General features: G+C 37.5%; 1 protein-coding gene across 6 annotated transcripts in view; it reads right to left on the minus strand.

Moving 5' to 3' along the window:
- Positions 1–21,508, minus strand: part of rasal2 (RAS protein activator like 2) — a 78,377-nt gene that overhangs the window by 25,058 nt on the left and 31,811 nt on the right. For 5 of the 6 annotated variants that reach the window (XM_059563459.1, XM_059563460.1, XM_059563457.1 and 2 more), the window contains exons 2-3: positions 9,983–10,110; positions 9,019–9,145 (exon numbers count right to left, since the gene is read on the minus strand). In XM_059563459.1, the coding sequence (XP_059419442.1) occupies positions 9,019–9,145; positions 9,983–10,110 (255 nt within the window). Of the gene's footprint in view, positions 1–4,825; positions 4,982–9,018; positions 9,146–9,982; positions 10,111–21,508 lie in introns of those variants that run through there. The other variant, XM_059563462.1, reaches the window with a different exon arrangement.

Consider the following 21,508-nt stretch of genomic DNA (forward strand, 5'->3'; position numbering starts at 1 on the left):
TGTTTTCCTATTTACTAATGGAAATTGGGAAACGATCCGTTTTTCGTTTTTGTTTTTTTTCCTTTTAAAATGAAAATCCGTTGGCCACCTGGTACACGGACCCAGGACTCAGGCAGTGTGGAAAAACCAGCTATTCTCAGTGACTACACTTTCATTTAGTTCCCTTAAATCACAGATATTACATCACACCTAGAATTATTCTCGTCTCTCCCTCCCTGTCCCCTTGCATCAGAGTCGACAGGTCTCCCTGTCAGACCCTCAGTGAGGCCAGCAAAGCGTAGCGTCTCTCCTTTTCTCCTACCCTCCAGGCTGTGACTCCCCCTGAAAATCCACTTACTGCATTGATTTGGCCCAACCCTTCCTCGGATCAATACGGTGCTGGATATAACAGAGGGGTTAAAATCAACACTGCAAGACCTGAAACAGAAACCCGGGCTGTAATTAGAAGTGATGCGGGTGCTCTGCTGTTGGTGGATAGGAGGGTGGGGGATGGGCGAGAAAGGGTGGTCCCTAGTTAGCGCAACAACACAGCTTTTATTGCCTTCTGAGATGAGCCATCAATCTGTGGTAAAATGCCATTCGCAAGTTGTAAATGATTCAATATGGATTTGCTTAAAAAAAAGTGAAAAATATTTTGCCACAATGCTTTATCTAGAGCCAAACTGCCTGCAACATTAAGCATAACTGCACTTACATTACCCATCATTCTCTGCATGGATGAAAAGACTGTTATTAAATGTATTGATATATGGATGCATTGTAGGGGAGACACAATTCACTGGGAAACTAGATTTTTAAATTTTCTGTGTGGTGCTTGTCTGTGCCAAAACTCTAAGGTAAGGGTGGCTGGGTCCCTCCTTCACTGTAAGTCTATGAGATTTTTGTTTTATTGTCCATCAACCACTGAACCACTGAAAATCATAAGGGTGCAACTTGATTCCCAACATTCACAGGTCTCCAGTTAAAAAAAAAAAAAAAAAAGTATAGAAATGTAAATATGAAATTTTAATGTCATTATTTTGATAAAATAAAGTTACATGTATAATTATATGTATATTATGTGATACATATACAGAGTATGTATTCTATATCAGTGGTTTTCAATTCCAGTCAATTTCGACCCCCTGCTCTGCAAATTTTGTATACATCTCTTATCACTTCAATCGACTTTAAGTGTCCTATGAGATATTCCACCATAATTCCAGGTGGAAGGGAGCATAGATAAGTACTGGTAGATGCCCCATTCAACTGCACCAATTATGTAGACACGTCTGCCATCTCTAATGGTCAACTTGACATCATACACCATAACAAATCAATGAATATTCAAAGATGCCACAATCCTGCACATGCGATGGTTGTAAAAACCGCCGGGATTTAAAATCCTGAAGAAACGTGTGTTTATAAATGTTATTACAACGATTAATCAACTAGTCATCGTTTATTTTGCTGATTTATCAGTAGACATTTGATTATTCAGCTTTTGCAATTATTTAAAATATTGAGTTATACATATTCTAACAAATAAATTAAGGGAATCACTTCAGCTTTTAAAAGTCATATTATGTAATTACAGTTATACTATTAATTTATACAAATAAATATATTTGTATATGAGATTGCAGAGAAACTCTCTTATTCACCATTTAATTACCTAAAATATATTTTTGTAAGAAACAAAATGAAGGTTAAGTGATAACATGTTTAATTATTTTGATAAACTAATATTCACAACATAATCTCTCTTAAAATACCTTATAGGGTTATGATAATCAAAACAAAGCTTTGATCTCTGCAAACCAATCTATACCTTTAATTAAATGTCATTTAAATAAATGTTTTCCCCACTAATAAAAAAGATTTTTATCATTAGCTAGCTCCACACTGGAGAGCTCCTTTATAACAGAAAATCAAGTTGTAATTCTAACTGAAAGCGAAACTAACTCTGGTTTTTCATGTTTAATACTACTGTAAAGCTGCTTGATAAGGCTAGTACTAAAGTATTAAATAAATAAACATGACGTGACTGTTCTTTACTGGAGGACTGAACTACAGAGCTCGTGCAAACATCCACATCTCTGTAATCAGATGCGTTTTAAACTGCTACCTTCTCACCACTGTCAGTTTTTGATGTTTATTTTGTTATTGAAAGGAAAGCGCATAGTATTTACTGACTAGATGCGCATGATCATATCGTTAGATATATCGCCCAGCCCTAGTTCGCAGACCATCGGATGTTATGGTGAATGACGTCAAGTTGACCCTTTGAATATAGGGGATGGCTTACGTATAGCGGCCCATGGAAAGAGTTGCTAATGAGGCACCTACGTATAACATATCTATGGAAGGGAGCGCATGTGTTCCATTAAATTGTGCGAGACGTGAATTTAAATTGTATTGTTACCAAGACTATAACAAATCTTTCTTGCAATTACAACAAAACCTTATTTATCCAATGTAAAGTTGAAAAGGTGACAACAGACTGATAGAGAAAACCAAATGTTAAGGCTTAATACATAAAAATGCTAAAAAAAGGTCTAAAATACACAAGATATATTAGGTTAATAATCAAAATAAAACTGAAATCTTGAAATGATGTCAAGGTGTTGTGTATGAGCCTTACCGAGCTTTACTCGTCATTATCTCAGCATGACCACTAGAACAAGACCTTACACAAACCGACAACTTTATCAGTACTACATGCCTGAAGAATATGGAATACATGAAAAGCCTACTTGTCAGGCCTTTCCACACCATCACAGTAAAGATGATAATACCTGATATGAAATGTGCAGGCCGGGTATTAATTATTCATATTTAGCGGAATGGCAGGGGAAACAGTGAAGCTCTGTAAAGCTCCACGCTTCTACCACATGCAACTGCAGCATTTCTCTGCATCATAACACTCAGAGACGGCAAGCTATGGGGAATATCCTGCATGAAAGCCAATGCAAAACGCAGTGGGGTTTTAGTCATTTAGTGGAAACACACACTATATGATCGGACAGGATTGACTCAGAAAGACTTATTCATGGGCCTGTTATCCCAGTGTTTTTTTATTTTCATTCAGATACTCAAGGGCAACTTATGAGGGGTTATATTTATTTTTATTGCTGGGTTTACCATTCTTCTAACTTCTATTTGTGGTGCTAAACCACAATAACAGCTTGATGGCGCTACAGAACACTTCCAGAAGTGTTTGCTGACCAAGACAGCAATTTCTCTATTGCCTTATCTTCCCATTTTAGTTCAGGTTGGTGCACCTTCTTAAATACCACTGCTCTTGAGAATGTGTTATTTAATGAAACAAGTGCAAACAGAAGCACAATAGTGTATCTATTCTCTTCCTTTCCTGATGACAAGACTTCTGTCACTATTTACTTTTCCATCTACCCGTTTCTGTGTGATTCCAAATGTCTGGAATGTAGTGATGTCACGACACTAAGCTGTGAAACTGTAGACTCGCAAGATGTCTTTTCTATTCTTACACTGAGCAGACAGGTGTGGTGCAACTCACTGACCTTGCACTGTTTTAGTTTTATGATGCCTCAGAACCTAAAAGGTCAAACAGGTTTGGTCAAAAATGACGGAAACCCACAGACAGGTATTTCAAGTTTAACATCAGGTATCAAAAGTGTGCTGAGGTTCATAAGAGGTGGTCATACAATGTACTTACTCTACACACTTCCTTTCCACTTACACCTACATGCACAAGAGAGTGAGTGTATGTGATGACTGTCATGTTCAGATGATGCTATTCAAGCTATCCAGAGTCACATAGCAAGTTTCAGGCCTCAGTGACTAAAAATCCTGTCAAATGGGGGCAGGGCAATGAGCAACAAAGACTGCATGACTCCAAGCAGGAGTTTACATCCAAATAATCTTTACCATGACAAATCATTTCAATATGCTTTAGTACTCTCAAATCCCAAGGGAGTTTGAGTGATATTAGTAATTGAAAACTCATGCAAAGGGCACTCATGAGTTTTCTTTTTGGAATGCAAAACTATTGGAAGGTCTATTCACAAATTGAGAAACTGGTGGCATTTCTCAGAAATCAAACTCTGTATGATCATAGCTTATTCATGTTCTCTGTACTCTAGCCATTCTAAACAAATAAAAAATAAAATAACAAACACATTGTTTTAACTACAGGATAGTTACTTTTACACACACACACAAACACACACACTCAAAACAGTTTTGCTATACAAGTCTATTTTCTATACTAAGTAAATTTTTGGTTTAAAATACGACGATATAAATAATTACACGCGTTAGTATTCCAGTAAGATTTAACCTCTCCGAATGATTCAATGAGTGATTCATATTATATATTTGGTTCACTAGAATGAACCGACTCAAGCGAGTCATTTTCTCGGGAATCGGACTACTACGGGTTGAGCTTTAGGAGTCGGTTCTTTACAATAGTGAATCACGGAGTCTTTGTGGAGGGAATCGAACTATACTAGTCACGCTGTAAATTTCAAACACTGGATTCAAAGTATTTTAATCCGGCGTTTAGTCTGAAACAGCGGGAAACACAAGTTTAGGAAACGTTCAGGTCATGAAATTAAAAACAACCGTTTATCGATTCTGAATCTTTTAACAGAACCGTAAACCAGTTTCAACTTCACACAACTGTTGAATGCACACTACATCATATGTCTGCATTAGTATGTGAAATAACAACACTATAACAGTACTAGTTGTAGACCTAAGTCTCAGTTAGGCAAACGTTACGTAACGTAACATCAATTCAAACTCCCACAACTTACTGCCGTGCTCCACAACCGTGGAATATGAAGCGATGCGAAAAACATACCTATAAATTCCATTGTTGATTCCGAATCTGCAATCAGTCATATTCCTTCGCGACAACAAAACGAAACAATCCCAGAGAGCAGATGATTTGAGCCGAGCCGGTGTTTAGTGAGTGAAGCCTCTCACACCCCCTTCACGCAGTTGATACAGGAATGCAGTAAAACATGAGCCCGATCCAGTCAGTCTCAGTCAAACCCATTCCGCTTAGTCTATTGAAAAGAGCACAATGACTGTCCTCTCAGAGGATCCTTTAATCTACAGACGATTGCACACGGTCCATCCTAAAACATTACTAGGAAATGCATTTATCCAATAAATCAAGCGCTTTGACAAGATAAATCCCTGGGTTTCACACAAAATGAAAGTTAAGACATTTACTGGCGATTATATTGTTTCACCGAAGAAAAAGTCAAACAGGCTTTGTATATATAATAAAATAAAATAAAAATAAAAACTATGACTTTAATGCAAAGGTGCCAATGAGTCAATCTAGCACTGATCCTTATAATATACAGAACAGAAATACAAAATATATTGCTGCACTATTATATTTCACTCATTGTGTACTAACACTGAAGTAAGACATTTCACCTGTTACATGCGTGAGAAAGAACAGGAAACCCTCACTGCGGCAGAACAATAAAGTGGAATGAATAGAGGAAGTGAAGCACCTGGATGTACAACTTAGCTTATTTTTCTAGCAACAAAAGCATTGTGTTGAATGCCATTTCTTACTGTAGTTTTATTTTAAATTACTTAAAAGAATAGAATGTCATTAGAAATCAGTGAAATACTGTAACATTTTCTGAATGATGCAATGCAGCAAAATCCTTTTAAAGAAACATAGGATTTAAGCTTTCAGTTTAAATGGAATTTGGATGCGTGTGAAAATGCTGGCGATTAGCATTTAACTATCTTCTGGGACCAGCTGTATAAATCAATGAAATAATGCTTATTTATACACTTAATATGGGTTGAAGCTACATATAACAGCAGCTCACATTGTGAAATGTATCATAGCAACAAGTCTATTTGCAATCTCAATGTCCCACCATGCCAAAGTCACACAATGTGGTCACTGCCAACTGACAACACTTTTGACTGTTTTAGATCAAATGTTGCTATCTTCAGGTATTTGATCTGTGGTTTCCCCCCAATTCTTAGTGATAGGAATATTGCAACATTGCATAAAATGTGTAAAATACGAGACAAGCTGAAGAATTTAATGTTTCAGAAATGCATACTTAACAGTAAACAATTTTTAATGTTATGCACACAACTAAGCTGATTCAGTAAAATCACAGCCAGACTAAACTTTATGGAGTGCAAGATGGTTGCTCGGAGATGAACAGACTAAAGTTTCTGTCTTCTAACTCACTGAAAAAGCTTTTATAGTGGTCAAAGCAACTGCACGTCAGGTGTATAACTATATATTTAGAGTCTATGAGGTGCTGGAATATTACAGGATCCTGATACTTTAGACAATGAAAGAGGAAAGCTTTGAGATGCACTTATCAGAATTTCAGCCTTCGTACTGGCTAGGAAAGCTTCAAAACAGTTAAATAATACTGTATATTCCTTTATAGACAACAACATTGTGAAATTTTGTAACCCTAAGAGCCCAGCACTGCAATTTTGCAGGTTTTCACTTCTCTAAAATTCACCCCAAACCGGCAAATGCATAAATGTCAGGATTTAATGGATTTCTAAAAACAAATTTAAGGAGGAAAATCCAAAGTGCAACATCAGATGATGGTCTCAAGATGACAATCACAATTCAGACCAATTGCAGTGTGTTATGCAAAATTACACTGATTTTGATCTAAAATTCTGAAACTCAAAATACTTTTTTTTACACTGCACCATTCAAATGGTCAAAGCAAACAAGTAGGATGTCGTGCATTTATAATGCACTGAGAAAATAGTAGGAAAGAGCTGATAATAATACTCCTAAAATTGCCATCCAGATAAATCTAAATACATATAGCCTCACACTTAGTTCTTTCTTCCAACAAGCAAAACAACAATATTCTGCTATCAACACACTAGTAGCAGTTTTTCTTGCCTTAAATATGGCAGGAGGTTTTTTTGATCTGCCTCGTCCACCACGTAAAAAAATAATTTCTAAGGACAGCATGCCCCATGACACTGCTCACTGAACTATTCTCATCCTTTTTATTTGTTCCAATAAAAATAAACTGTGTTGCAGAAAGACTTCAGGGGAAAAACACAGACTTTGGGACCAGTATTAGTTGATTCTGTAACGCTGAGTCATCTTCCTCGCCTCAACATGTATAAATAGCAAAATCAATAGGACATTTTCTTTAGTGCAACAATAGAATGAGATGCATTTCATCTACCAAAACAGATCTCCATTATTCTATTTTAGTCTCAATTAAATGCTTCATTACTATTAACAAAAAAGTTCAAGTGAATGTTTTGATGCTGTTTTCAAATATTGCATTGTATAGGGATAGTTACCCTAAAAACCCTATTGTTGAGCTCACTATCCTTTTAAAACAGATTTTCTCATTGGAACAATACTACAAATGTGGAAGCAACATCCACAATTAGTTACAAGTGCACAAATAGCTTTGTTTGCTATGTGAGAGAAGTCAGAACCTCATTGTCTTGACAACCGTGAGAAATACAGAGCTGGAGCTTCAATAAGATACACCTGTATAGCTCTCCTCATGGCAACAAAAGAAAAAATATATATGATTCACTGATCAAAACCATACAAACCGAAAATCACATTATGATCTCACTACATTTTTGTAGCTGTGAATCTAACAGCCTCTAGAGACTCAACCTGTTCTGAATGGCCACAGAAATCCACCCTTGCTGTGGAGTGTCTCACTGTCAAACAGAGCCAACATTAACATATAAATAACCCTCTTCTCTCGCTCTAAATCCGTGGCGGCGCAACTTGAGAATGAGAATGAATGACTCTCGTAGTCACAGAGATTTGAGCATTTCTCTGACTGCTGCCTTTAGCAACCGACCCGCTGGGTCAGTGTCCACACCCCCACACATACTGGTACTGAATGCGAGACCAGTCAGAGGGCAGCTTCAGTTATTGCCCCCCTAGGCCTGAGCGGGAATGAAACACTGTCCAAAGAGAGAGAGAAAGAGAGGGAGAGAACTAACACAGTAACAACAGTGAGTTTTGTTCTACAAAATGACATTCCTCTATACTCCTCCTCGCACAAGCTTGCCCGGCCCACAGAGGTTGCGAGATCAAACGTACCCAAGTTACTCAGACATAATGAATCATTATGAGAAAAAGGTGCAGATATGGAGAGGTGAATCAGAATATTAACCTGCTTTTAGAATAACTTGAACTTTGAAAACTCTGGAGCATCTGAGTCTGAGTTTGGATTCAAGGAATAGTTTACCCAAAAATGAACATTTTGTCAGCGTTTACTTATCTTCTTGGCATTGAAAACTTGTTTGACTTTATTCTGTTGAACACAAATAAGACATTTTGAAGAAAGTGTTTTTTTCTCTTTCATATAATGAAAGTCAGTAGGGTCCAGTGTTGTTTTGGACCCCACTGACTTTCATTATATGAAAAAAGCAGACAAAACATTCTTCAGAATATCTTATTTTGTGTTTCACCGAAGTCAGTCAGTCATAGAAGTTTGTAACAACACATTTATTGACTAATGCAATGGTATCTCGTATCTCATATTGAAATAATGAGGGCAGTGTATATATACGCACATAACAAGTATGCATTTGATACTGTTGTACAACAGATCTTTGTTTTGTGAAATATTCTGCAGTTTTTAGCATGCATATTTTCGCCCCCAATCTGGTGTTTCTCTTAACCCAGTCTGCAGTGTTGCGGTTAAATCCATTGCTTTGTTATTCTGATCCTCTGTGCTTTTTAGAAGTGGATTCAAGAGTTATGGCTCTGATGTTACAAATGCACCTACTGACATGATTTTGTTCACAATTCACCTCATGCTCTGCCTGCAGTGTGAGCGTGCCTGCTTAACAACATCTTAAAGCTACAGTAAATGCAAAAAGAGTGCCATCTGATCCCACAGTATAAGCTTCATCTTTGAAACCCTATAGACTGCTAAAAGTTCCTGCTACTGTCTGAATCAGCATTTATTTCCACACCTTTTGAACCGGGGCATAAATAATAGTTTAGCTTTCATAACAGAAGCGCCACATAAATCTTACCTGACATGGAGGTTCCCTCTGGTGGATACTCTGGGAACTGTCCTTCAGAGGGCACACTTACTGTCCTTCTCAGGCTGTGACCCTTTGATGAGGATGCTGTGGGGCTTTCATGGACTTCAGATGGCATCTGGGAACAAGTCAGAGCTCAGAGGTCAGTGGGTGGAGGTCACAGAGTACACAATGCTATTAATTAACTAACCATTTAAATGTATCTGAAAGCAATCGGTCAATCAGAAACTATTTCAGTAAATTAATAGAATTTATTATTCCCTTTAAAGATTAAATTGGTTGGTATGCACAACAAGAATAATGCACTCATTAAAGAATAGAACAAATCATTCAAAATGAGGCTCTTTAACTATCAAGACCTAATCAGATGGGAATAGTTTTCCTAAAAGGGACATTTCACCCAAAAATGAGAATTCTGTAATTATTTATTCACAGTCAAGTTGTTCCAAACCTGCATGAATTCATTTCTTCTGTTAAACACAAAAGAAGCTATTTTGAAGTATGTAACCAATCAGTTTCTGGATCCCTTTGACTTCTATAGTCCCCCGGGCTCCATACTATGGAAGTCAATGGGGACCATCAACTGATTTTACAAAAATATTGTTCCACAGAAGAAAGAAACTCATACAGGTTTGGAACAAACTGAGGGTGAGTAAATGACGAAAGGAATTTTCATTTTAGAGTTAACTATCCCTTTAAGGAGGTCAGGTAAATTTGCTTTCGGATTTTATAACAGACTTCATAACTGTAACCCAAACGTCTGGAAAACTAATCCGATCCAAATAGAGCTCAGGTCAGTAAATTACATCAGCAAACAATGTATTTAACCCTCACAAGGGGAAATGTACAAGAAAGCACAAACATCATCTGCACGTCTTCATTTAACTGTCCTTCGCTCCTCATTCTGAGAGAGAGGAAAACAGAAGAATGAAGCACAGGGAAGGAGCGCTCTTACCTCTTCCTCCTTGTTAAGCAGGATGAGCTGGCTATCGGTCAGGATGCAGTACTTCCTCTCCCAAACGCAGGGCTCTGTGAACGGTGACTGGCCACAGGAGAAGTGGTGACTGGGTGGCCCCTTCACATCTGTGCACAGGGGACAGAAAAGACATCTCAGAATCGGTTGCCACAGAAAAGGACCACCACAAAAACAGCCTCTCTTCATGTCAGCAAAGATTCTCTTTAAACCTCACGACTGAGCAGCGCTTTTATCGGAACTCCCAAAATATGCAACTACATATTTCCTCACATCTTGCAGAAATAGACAAGGGTCCTCAGAGAGGCACAGACTCTCTTCTCTTCTTTATTTAATCAGTTCACCTCACAAAAATAGACTCTGGACAATGATGCTGCTCATAAGAAAATGAGTCACACTGAACTCATTAAACGCTGCTGTGAGCAAATTTTGCAGCACTAGCTGCATCAAATGGATTTATAACAATAACAACAGTCTCCACCACTGCCAGCTAGCGCGGTCTAAAATGTATCTCGGTGGCAGAAAGCTGCCTTCTACACTTCTGACTGAATAACACACACATGCTGCAAATCCCATTCACAAATGTGTCAGCTAACGGGATAAAAGTATATACTGTATAAAATTACTGACCACCCACTTTCACTGTGTGACTTATGTTGTGAAAAAATGGACTTCGGCGGGTGGCTGGGAAGGGCTGAAAAAGATAAAGGGATTGAAAGGAAAGTTGTTTCAGAGGCGGAGCAATTTTTTACATTGTGATTAAAAGATTACAAAGACTTTTTTGTGATTACAAAAGTCTTTCTTTGAAAAACAACATGCCTAACCATGCACAATAAGACCAAGAAAGTGCATTAATGTTGGCTTTGATTTCACATTTGAAGAGCTGTACTTGGACTGTATGGTGTTCTGCACACTGCTGCCTGTAGAGAGCAGCGTTATACTGGTTTATAGTGTTGCTCATGCACTCGATCAATCTACATCTTTTACAGAATTCAATCTCAGTTGTGGGGGAAAATGACACCAGGAAGCTCATAATTCTTTGCATCTCTCTCAGAGCAACCAAACAAACCCTGTTAGGGGAAACATCTGCTTTTTGAAAGCAAGAACTGAGTGATTAGATGCATTCTGGGTCACCTTCAGAGCGACACTTAAGTACATTTTGGGAACAGTCACATCTCATACCAACGAGTGCAAGCACTTGTCAGAGAACATTACTGGCGGTCCTCCTTGTCTATTAATTGATCATTTAGACCTTCGCTAAGCTTCATCAATCAGTTCTGGCTGACAGTTTTGGTGTACGGTTGACCAGAACGAGACACAGAAAGAACATGTCAGGACTCAAGGTCAGAGGTCAGCCACGCCCTTATGTCACTCTGGATCAGGCGACTGGGCCAATAGTGGCCTCACTTCAGTTTTTCCCAGGCCGCAGGGCTAAATGAACACCACACAGATGCAGAAGAAAGTGACGCAATGTGTCTCAAGAGGACGGGTGGGGGGCATCCCCCTCAGTTTAGTGAATGCAGTCATCTTACCCATGACTATTTTACACATAAGCTATTAGCTTAAAGCAATGCTATGACGGAAATGAAGAAAAAACATTTGCTCTTTAATCAACGTGAGATCAGGAGCTCAAACGGACAGAGAACTGATTCAATAACAGAGCGAATGGACCAAAATAGAGACTTCTTGAGAAAAAATAAATAAATAAATAAAAACCGGAGCTTAGTGCGAATAAAGCTTAAAAGAAGGATAAAAGAAATAGTCATTATTTTCATAACTTTGATGATATTTCACACAAATGAATGTATTATTATTATTTTTCAATCAGAGTAACCATTTCAGTCATATAGAGCAAGTTGTTATAGTAAATCTAAAATGTTTATTGTAAAAAGGTTTTACTTGCACTGATTTAATTTTTTTTTCTTTTTTTTATTCAGCAAGGATGCAAGTTTGAGCAGAAGTGTCAGTAAAGACAGTTATTAAAAAATACTTTTTTAAAAATTTCTATTCTACTCTATATCCTGAAAAGGTGTATCATGGTTTCCACAAAAATATTTAATTATTTTCAAACATTGATAAGAAATGTTTGAGCACCAAATAAGCATATTAGAATAATTTCTGAAGGATCATGTGACTGAAGTAATAATGCTGAAAATTCAGCTTTGCCATCACAGAAATATATTGAAATGTATTAAAATAGAAAATGGTTTAAATTAGTAATAAAATTTATTTCACAATATTACTGGATTTACTGTATTTTTGGTAATCATATGAGTCTTCTTAAAATCACCAACTTCAAACTTCTGAACATAAGTGCATTTTAACAATAACATGTTAATGTATGAAAATGTATTTCTTATTTTTGTATGATTAATCAAATCAGACAGATAAAGCACTTAAACTCAAACTCACCAACTTATTTAAATTTTGTTTCTGCTATTAAATATGAAATCAGAAATGCTATTAAGATTCCTTTGGCTCTCTATACACTAACCTGCAGCTAAAAATCTTTTATTTGCCATGAATGACATGAGGCTGATTGAATGATGACAGAAATATAATTTCTCGGGTGAATTATCGGGCCTTGAGCCCTTCACAGTTTTGCTTTATGTTATTTCACCTGAGAGTGATCATCATGGATATATTGTGATAATTGGTCAAATCTCCCAGCCCTAGGTGTGAACAAAAAAGGTTAGGAGAGATCGAGCTCAACACTGACAATGACACAAACAGTTCTTCTATTTACTGCTCTGCAAACAAGCATGCAACTGTGTAAACAGACATGCTTTAATGGGTGTTTGGATAAGTGCTGGAAGGCAAACGAGTGAGACTGGTGGCGCTCCACTCAAGGTGGCTGCAGAAAGATGGAGGTGAAATGTGTGGGAGTGGAGGGAATCGGTCCAATCTAAAGCCTGTCTTTGAGACGACAGCTCGTGCTCGGCAGCACAGTGGCAGCATATAAACATATGGATGGGTGAGATTAAGTGACTTCTCCAGGGATCTTATATCCCATTAAGAAATGTGTGAAGCTGTTGGGAAAGCAGTTGACAACTCCTGATCGATCACAATATCTTCCATAATTATCTATGCATATTGAGACTCTCCAGGCATGAGAGACTCGAAAATAACAGTTCAATTACACCAAAGTTTCAAATTACAAATGTGTAAACCGTGTACCACTAGCATATGAATTTCAAAAATACTTGTCTATTTTGTCAACGCAGCAGCAAAGAAGATTTATTTCAGGAATTTTAATTGCATCCCGTACAGATTGCCTGCCTCTGATTTTGGGGCGGATGAGGGCATCACCTGCACCTGTTCATACCAGCTATGTGCAAATCACAGCTTCTCTCTTGGGAGAGTAAAAGGCCAGTGAACATTGAGGATCAGAGATCTCTCAAAACCAGCAGATGGAACAGCCTCTCAAAGGCCTTTATTCACGCCATTGGAAAGAACTGAATAGTGTTTTCAGAGCTGAGAATTCTCATTTACATCTCACTGAACTAGTCTTGATTGCATATGGAAGGCTATACATTGCAGGCTCATTTATTTGACTTAATTTGCACGAATGTTATGCAGAATTGTGACAACTATTTAAAAGCTGTAGAAAACCTAGGTTAAACTAATTCTCTGGGTAAAATGCAACATATAGGGTTGCCAACTGTCTTAAAGCAATGCATGTTTATAAATATTTTTACAGTAATTTAATAGAGGTTGTGCCATTTGCATTTTGGGTACCATTTATTGGAATTAATATAGATTTTAAAGAAATATATATTTATTGGTATACAAAAAGATGCAAAAGAGACTTTAATTGCAAGTCAGTGAGGATTCAGCTTCCAGAGGCTCCATGTACAGCATAAACAAAATAGATTTCCACGACCTTTAAAATTTTCAAGGCCTGTGTATTTATATTTTTTAGAAAATCCACTTATATTTGCAGGTTTTCCATGATTATGGCAACCCTGAATGTAGGTTCCATTAACAGCATCTTGGGCGTGCGCGCGCACGCACGCACACACACACACACACACACACACACACACACACACACACACACACACACACATATATATATATATATTTTAATTATGCCAAATATTTTTTTTAGATTAAGAATACTTCTTTATGTGGATGGGGAAAGTAACAGCAACACAAACTAGAGAGTCCCAAGTTCACTGAGAAGGCAAAACATTTAACTTCCTCAGGAACATAATTAATGTGATCTTAAACTAAATATAGCAGCGGCATATAAAGCTCCCTCCCTGAGGTGTTCAGGCAAGGGAACATTTAGTTAAGTGTGAATATGTCATCTGAAATCTAGAATGAAAATCACATCTGTCCTGACAAAGTCCTTCAAAAAGTACTGTTACATAACCTCTGCAAAATACTCATTTTAACAAAAATGTTGTCCTCAACTGAACTCATCTTTCACTCCAATCTCCTCTAGATTAAAGCACAGCATCAGCAATGACAGAGAACATGCAAAAGATGTTACCCAACATGCTCTGTGAGGGGGGCGGCAGCTGTGTGAAAACAGATATTAAATCAAACCCTGCAATGACAGAAGGGTCAGTTAAAATGTCAAGAGACAAACGGATGAAAAACCCCACAAAAAAGCAGCATATAGCTCTCTAAATAAATGTATTGCCGTAGTATTTCATAAGAAAGACATAAAAAAATATACCAGAGAGAACAAACACTCATTTCTCTGGAAGGGAAATGCAACCACAGAACCGAAGGCTAGATCAGGTAACCTCTATGGGAAAACACAAATGATTAGGGGTGTAACACCCCTACAAATGACAGACACAGATAATGTTATTTTAAGGCCATTTATAAATAGAAGTTATATTATTTATATATATATTAATTTGTATTATTATTAATAGTTTTTTTTTGTTTGTGTAGGGACTATATAAAACATAATCCTAGCAAAAAATGAAAGGCAAAAAATGTGTTGTACAGCCATGACCAAAATTTTGAAAATGACACTAATATAAATTTTCACAAAGTCTGCTGCTACAATGTTTTTCAAGGCCTCTGCGGTTCACCCTAGCATGCTGTCAATCAACTTCTGGGCCACATCCTGACTGATGGCAGCCCATAGTTGCATAATCAATGCTTGGAGTTTCAAAATTTGTGGGTTTTTGTTTGTCCACCCACCTCTTGAGGTCTGACGACAAGTTCTCAATGGTATCAAGGTCTGGGGAGTTTCCTGGCCATGGACCAAAATTTTTATGTTTTGTTAGTTATCACTTTTGCCTTATGGCAAGGTGCTCCATCATGCTGGAAAAGGCATTGTTCATCACCAAACTTCTGGTTGGGAGAAGTTGCTCTCGGAGAATGTTTTTGTACCATTCTTTATTCATGGCTGTGTTCTTATGCAAAACTGTGAGTTAGCCCACCCTCTTGGACAAGATTTATTCCAGATGCCCCAAACAATCAGAAAAATGACTTTACCCCAGTCCTCAGCAGTCCAGTCCCTGTACCTTTTGGAGATATGTGCCTTATTTTTTTTTCTGGAGATAAGTGGGTTCTTTGCTGCCCTTCTTGACACCAGGCCATCCTCCAAAAGTCTGCCTATGGAGGATGCACATGCACTCCCACCTGCCTGCTGCCATTCCTGAGCAAACTCTGTACTGGTCTGAATCCTTTTTTTTCTGCAAAGCAATGATAACTGCACGTTTCCTTGCAGGTAACCATAGTTAACAGAGGGAGAACAATGATTTCAAGCACACCCTCCTTTTAAATCTACCAGTCTGTTATTCTATCTCAATCAGCATGACAGAGTCATTTTGGGAAAGTTAATTCTCATGGCGAAGAATGACTTTGCAATTAATTTCAATTCATCTGATCATTCTTCATAATATTCTGGGGTGTATGCAAATTGCCATCATAAAAAATGAAGCAACAGACTTTGTAAAAATGAATATTTGTGTCACTCTCAAAACATTTGAACATGGCTGTATAAGAACAACATAAACATATAATCTATGGGGGGCCATACAAGCCATAATTCATTCTGGCACTCTCACACACATACATTCTCCATTCACATACATACATTTCTACTCTCACACACATATATTCTCCTTTCACATACATACATTTCTACTCTCACACACATATATTCTCCTTTCACATACATACATTTCTACTCTCACACACATATATTCTCCTTTCACATACATACATTTTACCCTCACACACATACACTCTCCTTACACATACATACATTCTCCTTTCAAATACATATATTCATACATAATTTTTTTTTTTGCTTTCACACACATGCATTCTCCTTTTACATATATATATATTTCTACCTTTTTTGGTATCCATTACTTCCTGTATAAGCAGGAAGTCACTCTCAGACCAGGAAATACATGAGCAAGACCTGCTCAGCTCTTCCTCACAATTTTACAGTTATGCTATTTTCTTTTAAAGTCATCCTGTTTTCTTTTCAAGTACATATTTTAAGTTTTTATTTTTAACAAATCATTATGTAACCTACGTGTTCTACAGATCTGTGTACAAGTTCTAAGACACTGATTTTGATCATATTAACAGGGCTTAACGCTAAAGACATTTTCTACTGGTCCGGTTCGGCCAGTGGTTTCATTTTTTCTTTACTTGCCCTGGCAAAATTTTTACAGGACTTGCCACAATCAATCAATCAATCAATAAGACTAATTGTTTTCATTGTTGACTGTAACATTGTATTGTAATAAATAATAACCACTTTGCACAAATAGGTACAATAGTTCAAAGATAAAACTGAAATAAACCATGCTTTTTCATGTCTTTCAGGTAGTCCTAACTATTCCAGTTAAGGATGCACTGATCAGGATTTTATTTATTTTACAATCAAATGAGCCGATTCCCATTCTCGTTGCCAATTTATTTAGTTGTTCTGTATTTATTTTATTTTTTTTACATTTATTAAATGTTTATTTTGCTCTGTTACTGGCCAAACTAACCTTGAGCAAACAAACAAACAAACAAAAAAATATATGCAACATGAAGCAAGTGCACAAAACAAAAACATCAGATTGGCTGAATTAATTTTTCATTATTATTATTAGTTTTATTTCCTTAATTGTTTGTAATTTCTGTACTGGAAGCTCCTGACGAAATTTCTTCTGTGTGTAAACACTTGGCAATAAAGCTCTTTCTGATTCTATTGAAAATGCTAATTCAATCTCTGACAACAGGTGGCGCTTATAGATCACTATTCTAGCACTGAGTTATAGATACAGTCGGCATCTAGTCATAGCTGGGGGCGTGGCGAGGGCGGAGTCGGCGTGGGGGAAAACACTGCGAACATTGTGTGTATTTGAATGACAAAAATGCACATATTGAGCGCTCATTCCCAGAGACACGTAGAACAATTGTAGTCTCTTTTAACTTTAATATTCATATACACTAGTCCATATCGATATTTGATATATTTTACAGCCCTAATGTAGATGTATTCATTCAAAAATAGCCAAAATCCTTGACGTTCTGCTTTATACAGCAAGTTCTATTTTTGACTGGATTCCGCGATTCAATCGCTTCGCAAACACAGACGGGGTGAATTTATGAATGTAATTGTAAAAGTTCTGACACAAAACTAAGTTGTTACATGTCCACACGCTTTTTTAAGTGGGTTTATGTTCGACACTAGGCTAACGTTACATAGTTTAGCTTCAGGTAGAATGATAAGGCTAATTATATATGCATGCCACTTTCTGAAACAACCTTACACAGTTTTGACAACGTTAATAATGAACACGATGTTAATATAGCCTGCCTGTGATGAAATGCCGACTGCACACATACACATGCTTAGTCTTGGGATTCCACAACTTCCCTTGATCATCCTCACAACTTATTGCTTGTAGCCATTTTGTCATCCTTTCCGGTTCTGTATGTTTATTAGGAAGGATGTAGAACTTCAATTCATAATTTGTTAGTTTATTGGAGGTACAGAAAACGACACAGCAACTCTTCGGCGTGATTGTCCCATGTATTTCAATTGGCGCCAAGGCAATGTTTTCCCCCACGGGCTAAATTCACATCACGTGACGGGGCGTTCCCGGGGGCGTTCCCAGACCAACCGTCTGTATCTATTGCTGCACGCAGAGCTGCAATTGAAAAAAAATAATTAAATAAGTAAATTAAAATCTAAAAATAAATAAACCGCAATGAGTCTTCAGTTATTTAAATAATATAAAGATATCGCTGTCCCTAACTTGCAACCTCCCACTTTATTCACTTCCTAAATTAAATGAAAAAAAAAAAAAAAACCTCGGACGCTTATAATACATCTATCTTGCAACACGACTGAGGCTGAGCTCGCGTCCTCAATCACAACTCGCTCAAAGGACGAGGCCATGTAACCTTTTCACAATAATAATATTTATTTATTTTTTAAAACCCAGATAGCTTGCTGAAATACATCTGCGGCTTCCTCATCTACCTCAGCCATGCTGATCAAGACCGGTCACGGTGAGCCTGATCGCGCCTAACCTGCCTTCCGTTTCAACTAAACGCCTTCCGTTTCCACTATACTCCTTCCGTTTCAACTAAACGCCTTCCGTTTCCACTATACTCTCTCTCGCACATACATACATTCTTCTCTTACATACATTCTATATATGCATGTGTGTATATGTATGTGAAAGGAGAATGTATGTGTGTGAGAGTAGAAATATATGTATAAGGAGAATGTATGAGTTTGAAAGCAAAAATATATGTATTTGTAAGGAGAATGTATGTGTGCGTGAAAGCAAAAATATATGCATATGAAAGGAGAATGTAAGTGTGTGTTAAGAGTAGAAATGTATGCATGTGTAAGAAGAATGAAAGTGTGTGAAAGAAAAAATATATGTATCTGAAAGGAGAATGTAAGTGTGTGAAAGCAAGAATATATGTATGTGAAAGGAGAATGTAAGCGTGTAAGAGTGCCAGAATGAATTAAGTCTTGCACGGCCCCTCATACTAATCTGCACCTATACACATATATATACATATACATATATATACATATACATATATATATATATATAAAGTATGCGTGTGTAATTATTATATTATCAGTAGTATTTTTTTTCAATGCTACTGTTAATGATGTAAACAACAGCTAAAGTTGTTTAGCTGTAACTAGTCAACCATTCTGATCCATCCCTACAGTGAAGAAAAAATATAAAATAACCATGAACATCATACCCTGATGATCTGATAATTTAGAAGATACAAGATACAGATTAAGCTGTAAGGGCAATTCTTTTAACCGCAGTGAGCTGGGTGGGTAGAGAGATACCTAGACTCTAGAAAGCTTATAATAAGACTGTAACCGTGTGGATGTCCTAGACATGGTCCTACGTGCTCCCATATGTTTGTTTGTGAAACAATTACTGCAGGGTGGCTGCCAGCTGATCCCAAAAGCTGCCAGTTTGTGACCCCGTAATGGAACTGGAGCCCACAAATAGCGCTTACCCAAGAGGTCAGGGAAGGTTCAGACAGACTAGCAGGAAGTGAGTGTGCATGTGTTAGATTAAAGCTCCATATGTTATACAGGATGATGATGTGATATCATCACGTTTGTAAGACATCTGAAGTAATAAAGCATGTGTCAACTATGAGAGTATGAAAAGATAAAACAGATGAGTCAGGTCAGTGTTTCGTCTGCACGTGTGCTACACCATGGTTCATGCAGATATGTCACAAGCAGATCAAGCATCTGTGAGGAGCATGTGTGTGACACTGACTGGGACGGGCCTAAAGTACATCTCCATGATCACAGACACTTGCATGTGTCTGATGAAGGGGTAATCCTAACCCCTGCAGCCCTGCCTGGAATGACCTCAGCTAAAGAAGAGACCACCTGTCTGGGATGAGGTTTCAGACGAGGGAATGCCTGGGACCGCTAATCACTGCCAAGATGGAGAAAACTCAACTGCCTCCTGCTTTTAAAGGATCCCACTTTGTCAAGAAATTAAACTCTCCACAACCAAACAAAACCACATTGCAATTTCTTTCAGTTACTTATTTTTAATTGTATAATAATAAAAACAGTTCTCCTAAAACACAATTTATTTACCCTGATGTTGCGGCAAAACCCATGACTTTCATTCTTCTGTGGAAAATTAAAAGTAAATTTCTGAAGTATCGTTCAATGGCATATGAATAAATGTAAATAGGAATATGTGTCATTAAAGGGTTAGTTCACCCAAAAATGAAAATTAGCCTGTGTTTTACTAACCCTCAAATAGAGCTGAAACAACGAATCGATTTAATCGATTAAAATCGATTATTAAAATAGTTGTCAACTAATTTAGTCATCAATTCGTTGCTAAATAACTTTTATTTGCCGTAAGCGGCTCATTTCGTGCATATTTCAAATCTGCGGTGACCAAAGTGTGGCAGTAATGAGCCACTGGAGGTTTTACTCAGCCAGTACAACAGGAGAAGTAGCGAATAGCCAATAGCTGGGCTTGTTTTATGTCACGTGCTTCCCGGACAGCGTCTGTGCAGCCATAGACATCATATGATGTCTATGTCTGCAGCATTCAGCGTGATGTGGGAGTACTTTACATTGAGCCTTTAAAAAAGAAGAGTAACCTGTAAACTCTGCACTACTGCACTGTTTAAGGGGACGTTCCCATATCGCGTCTTTTGCGCGCTCAATTTCGTTGTTTCCAACACCGCACCGCATCGAGTTAAAAACATTTAAACTTTTCAGAATGCCGCAACCGCACCGCTGGTCATGTGACAAGAACTAACCAATCAGCTTCATCCTTTCCCGTAACAACGTTAAAAGCTCAGTCAAGATGAAAGGAACAGCTGATCATAGTTGTATATGGATTTCCATTTTGAAATAAATTTAGTAGCAGAGCTACTGCAAGCGATTTTTTGAGCTGCAAATCCATTTAACCTTTGCTGAAATTTCCGCTTCTTCAAGGAGAGAGCACGTCATGGTTGCTTAGCAAAGGCAGACGCCTCAGGGGCGCTGCTGCGCGAGCGCTTTGGAAAGAAGGAGAAAGCGGTGCGCCTAGCGTTTTCCACGCGTTTTTAGGCGCGATTTGTGAACGGCCCCTAAGACTTTCATTTGTGCAGATTCTCCAGTACAATGTTGTTTGCAAATGTTTAGTCGTAAAAGCTGATAACATTGCTTTTTAACAGTTAACATTTAAAGCTTTACAAACATGTTCTGTGATCAGTTTGTCGTTTACCAGTTCAAAATTCAGTCGTGCAGCCTAATTATGACTGAATGAGAGAGGTAAATGTAGATATTTGAAATGCACTTTTTTTTATTTTTTTTAAGTATTATTCACTGCTCTTTTTCACACAGCAGGTTTTTTGTGTGTGTCCTATTTTTTTTTCTGGACAACCTTCTGATGGATTTTACTTTAAATTGTGAGTTCCATTCAGGTTTCATGCCATTGGCACTTTATTCGAAGGATTGTTTACAATTTCACAGCAAAAGCTATAAAGTTTTTTCCCAGTAAATAATAAAAT

Source organism: Carassius carassius, chromosome 12 (assembly GCF_963082965.1).
Source record: "Carassius carassius chromosome 12, fCarCar2.1, whole genome shotgun sequence".
NCBI lineage: Eukaryota > Metazoa > Chordata > Actinopteri > Cypriniformes > Cyprinidae > Carassius > Carassius carassius.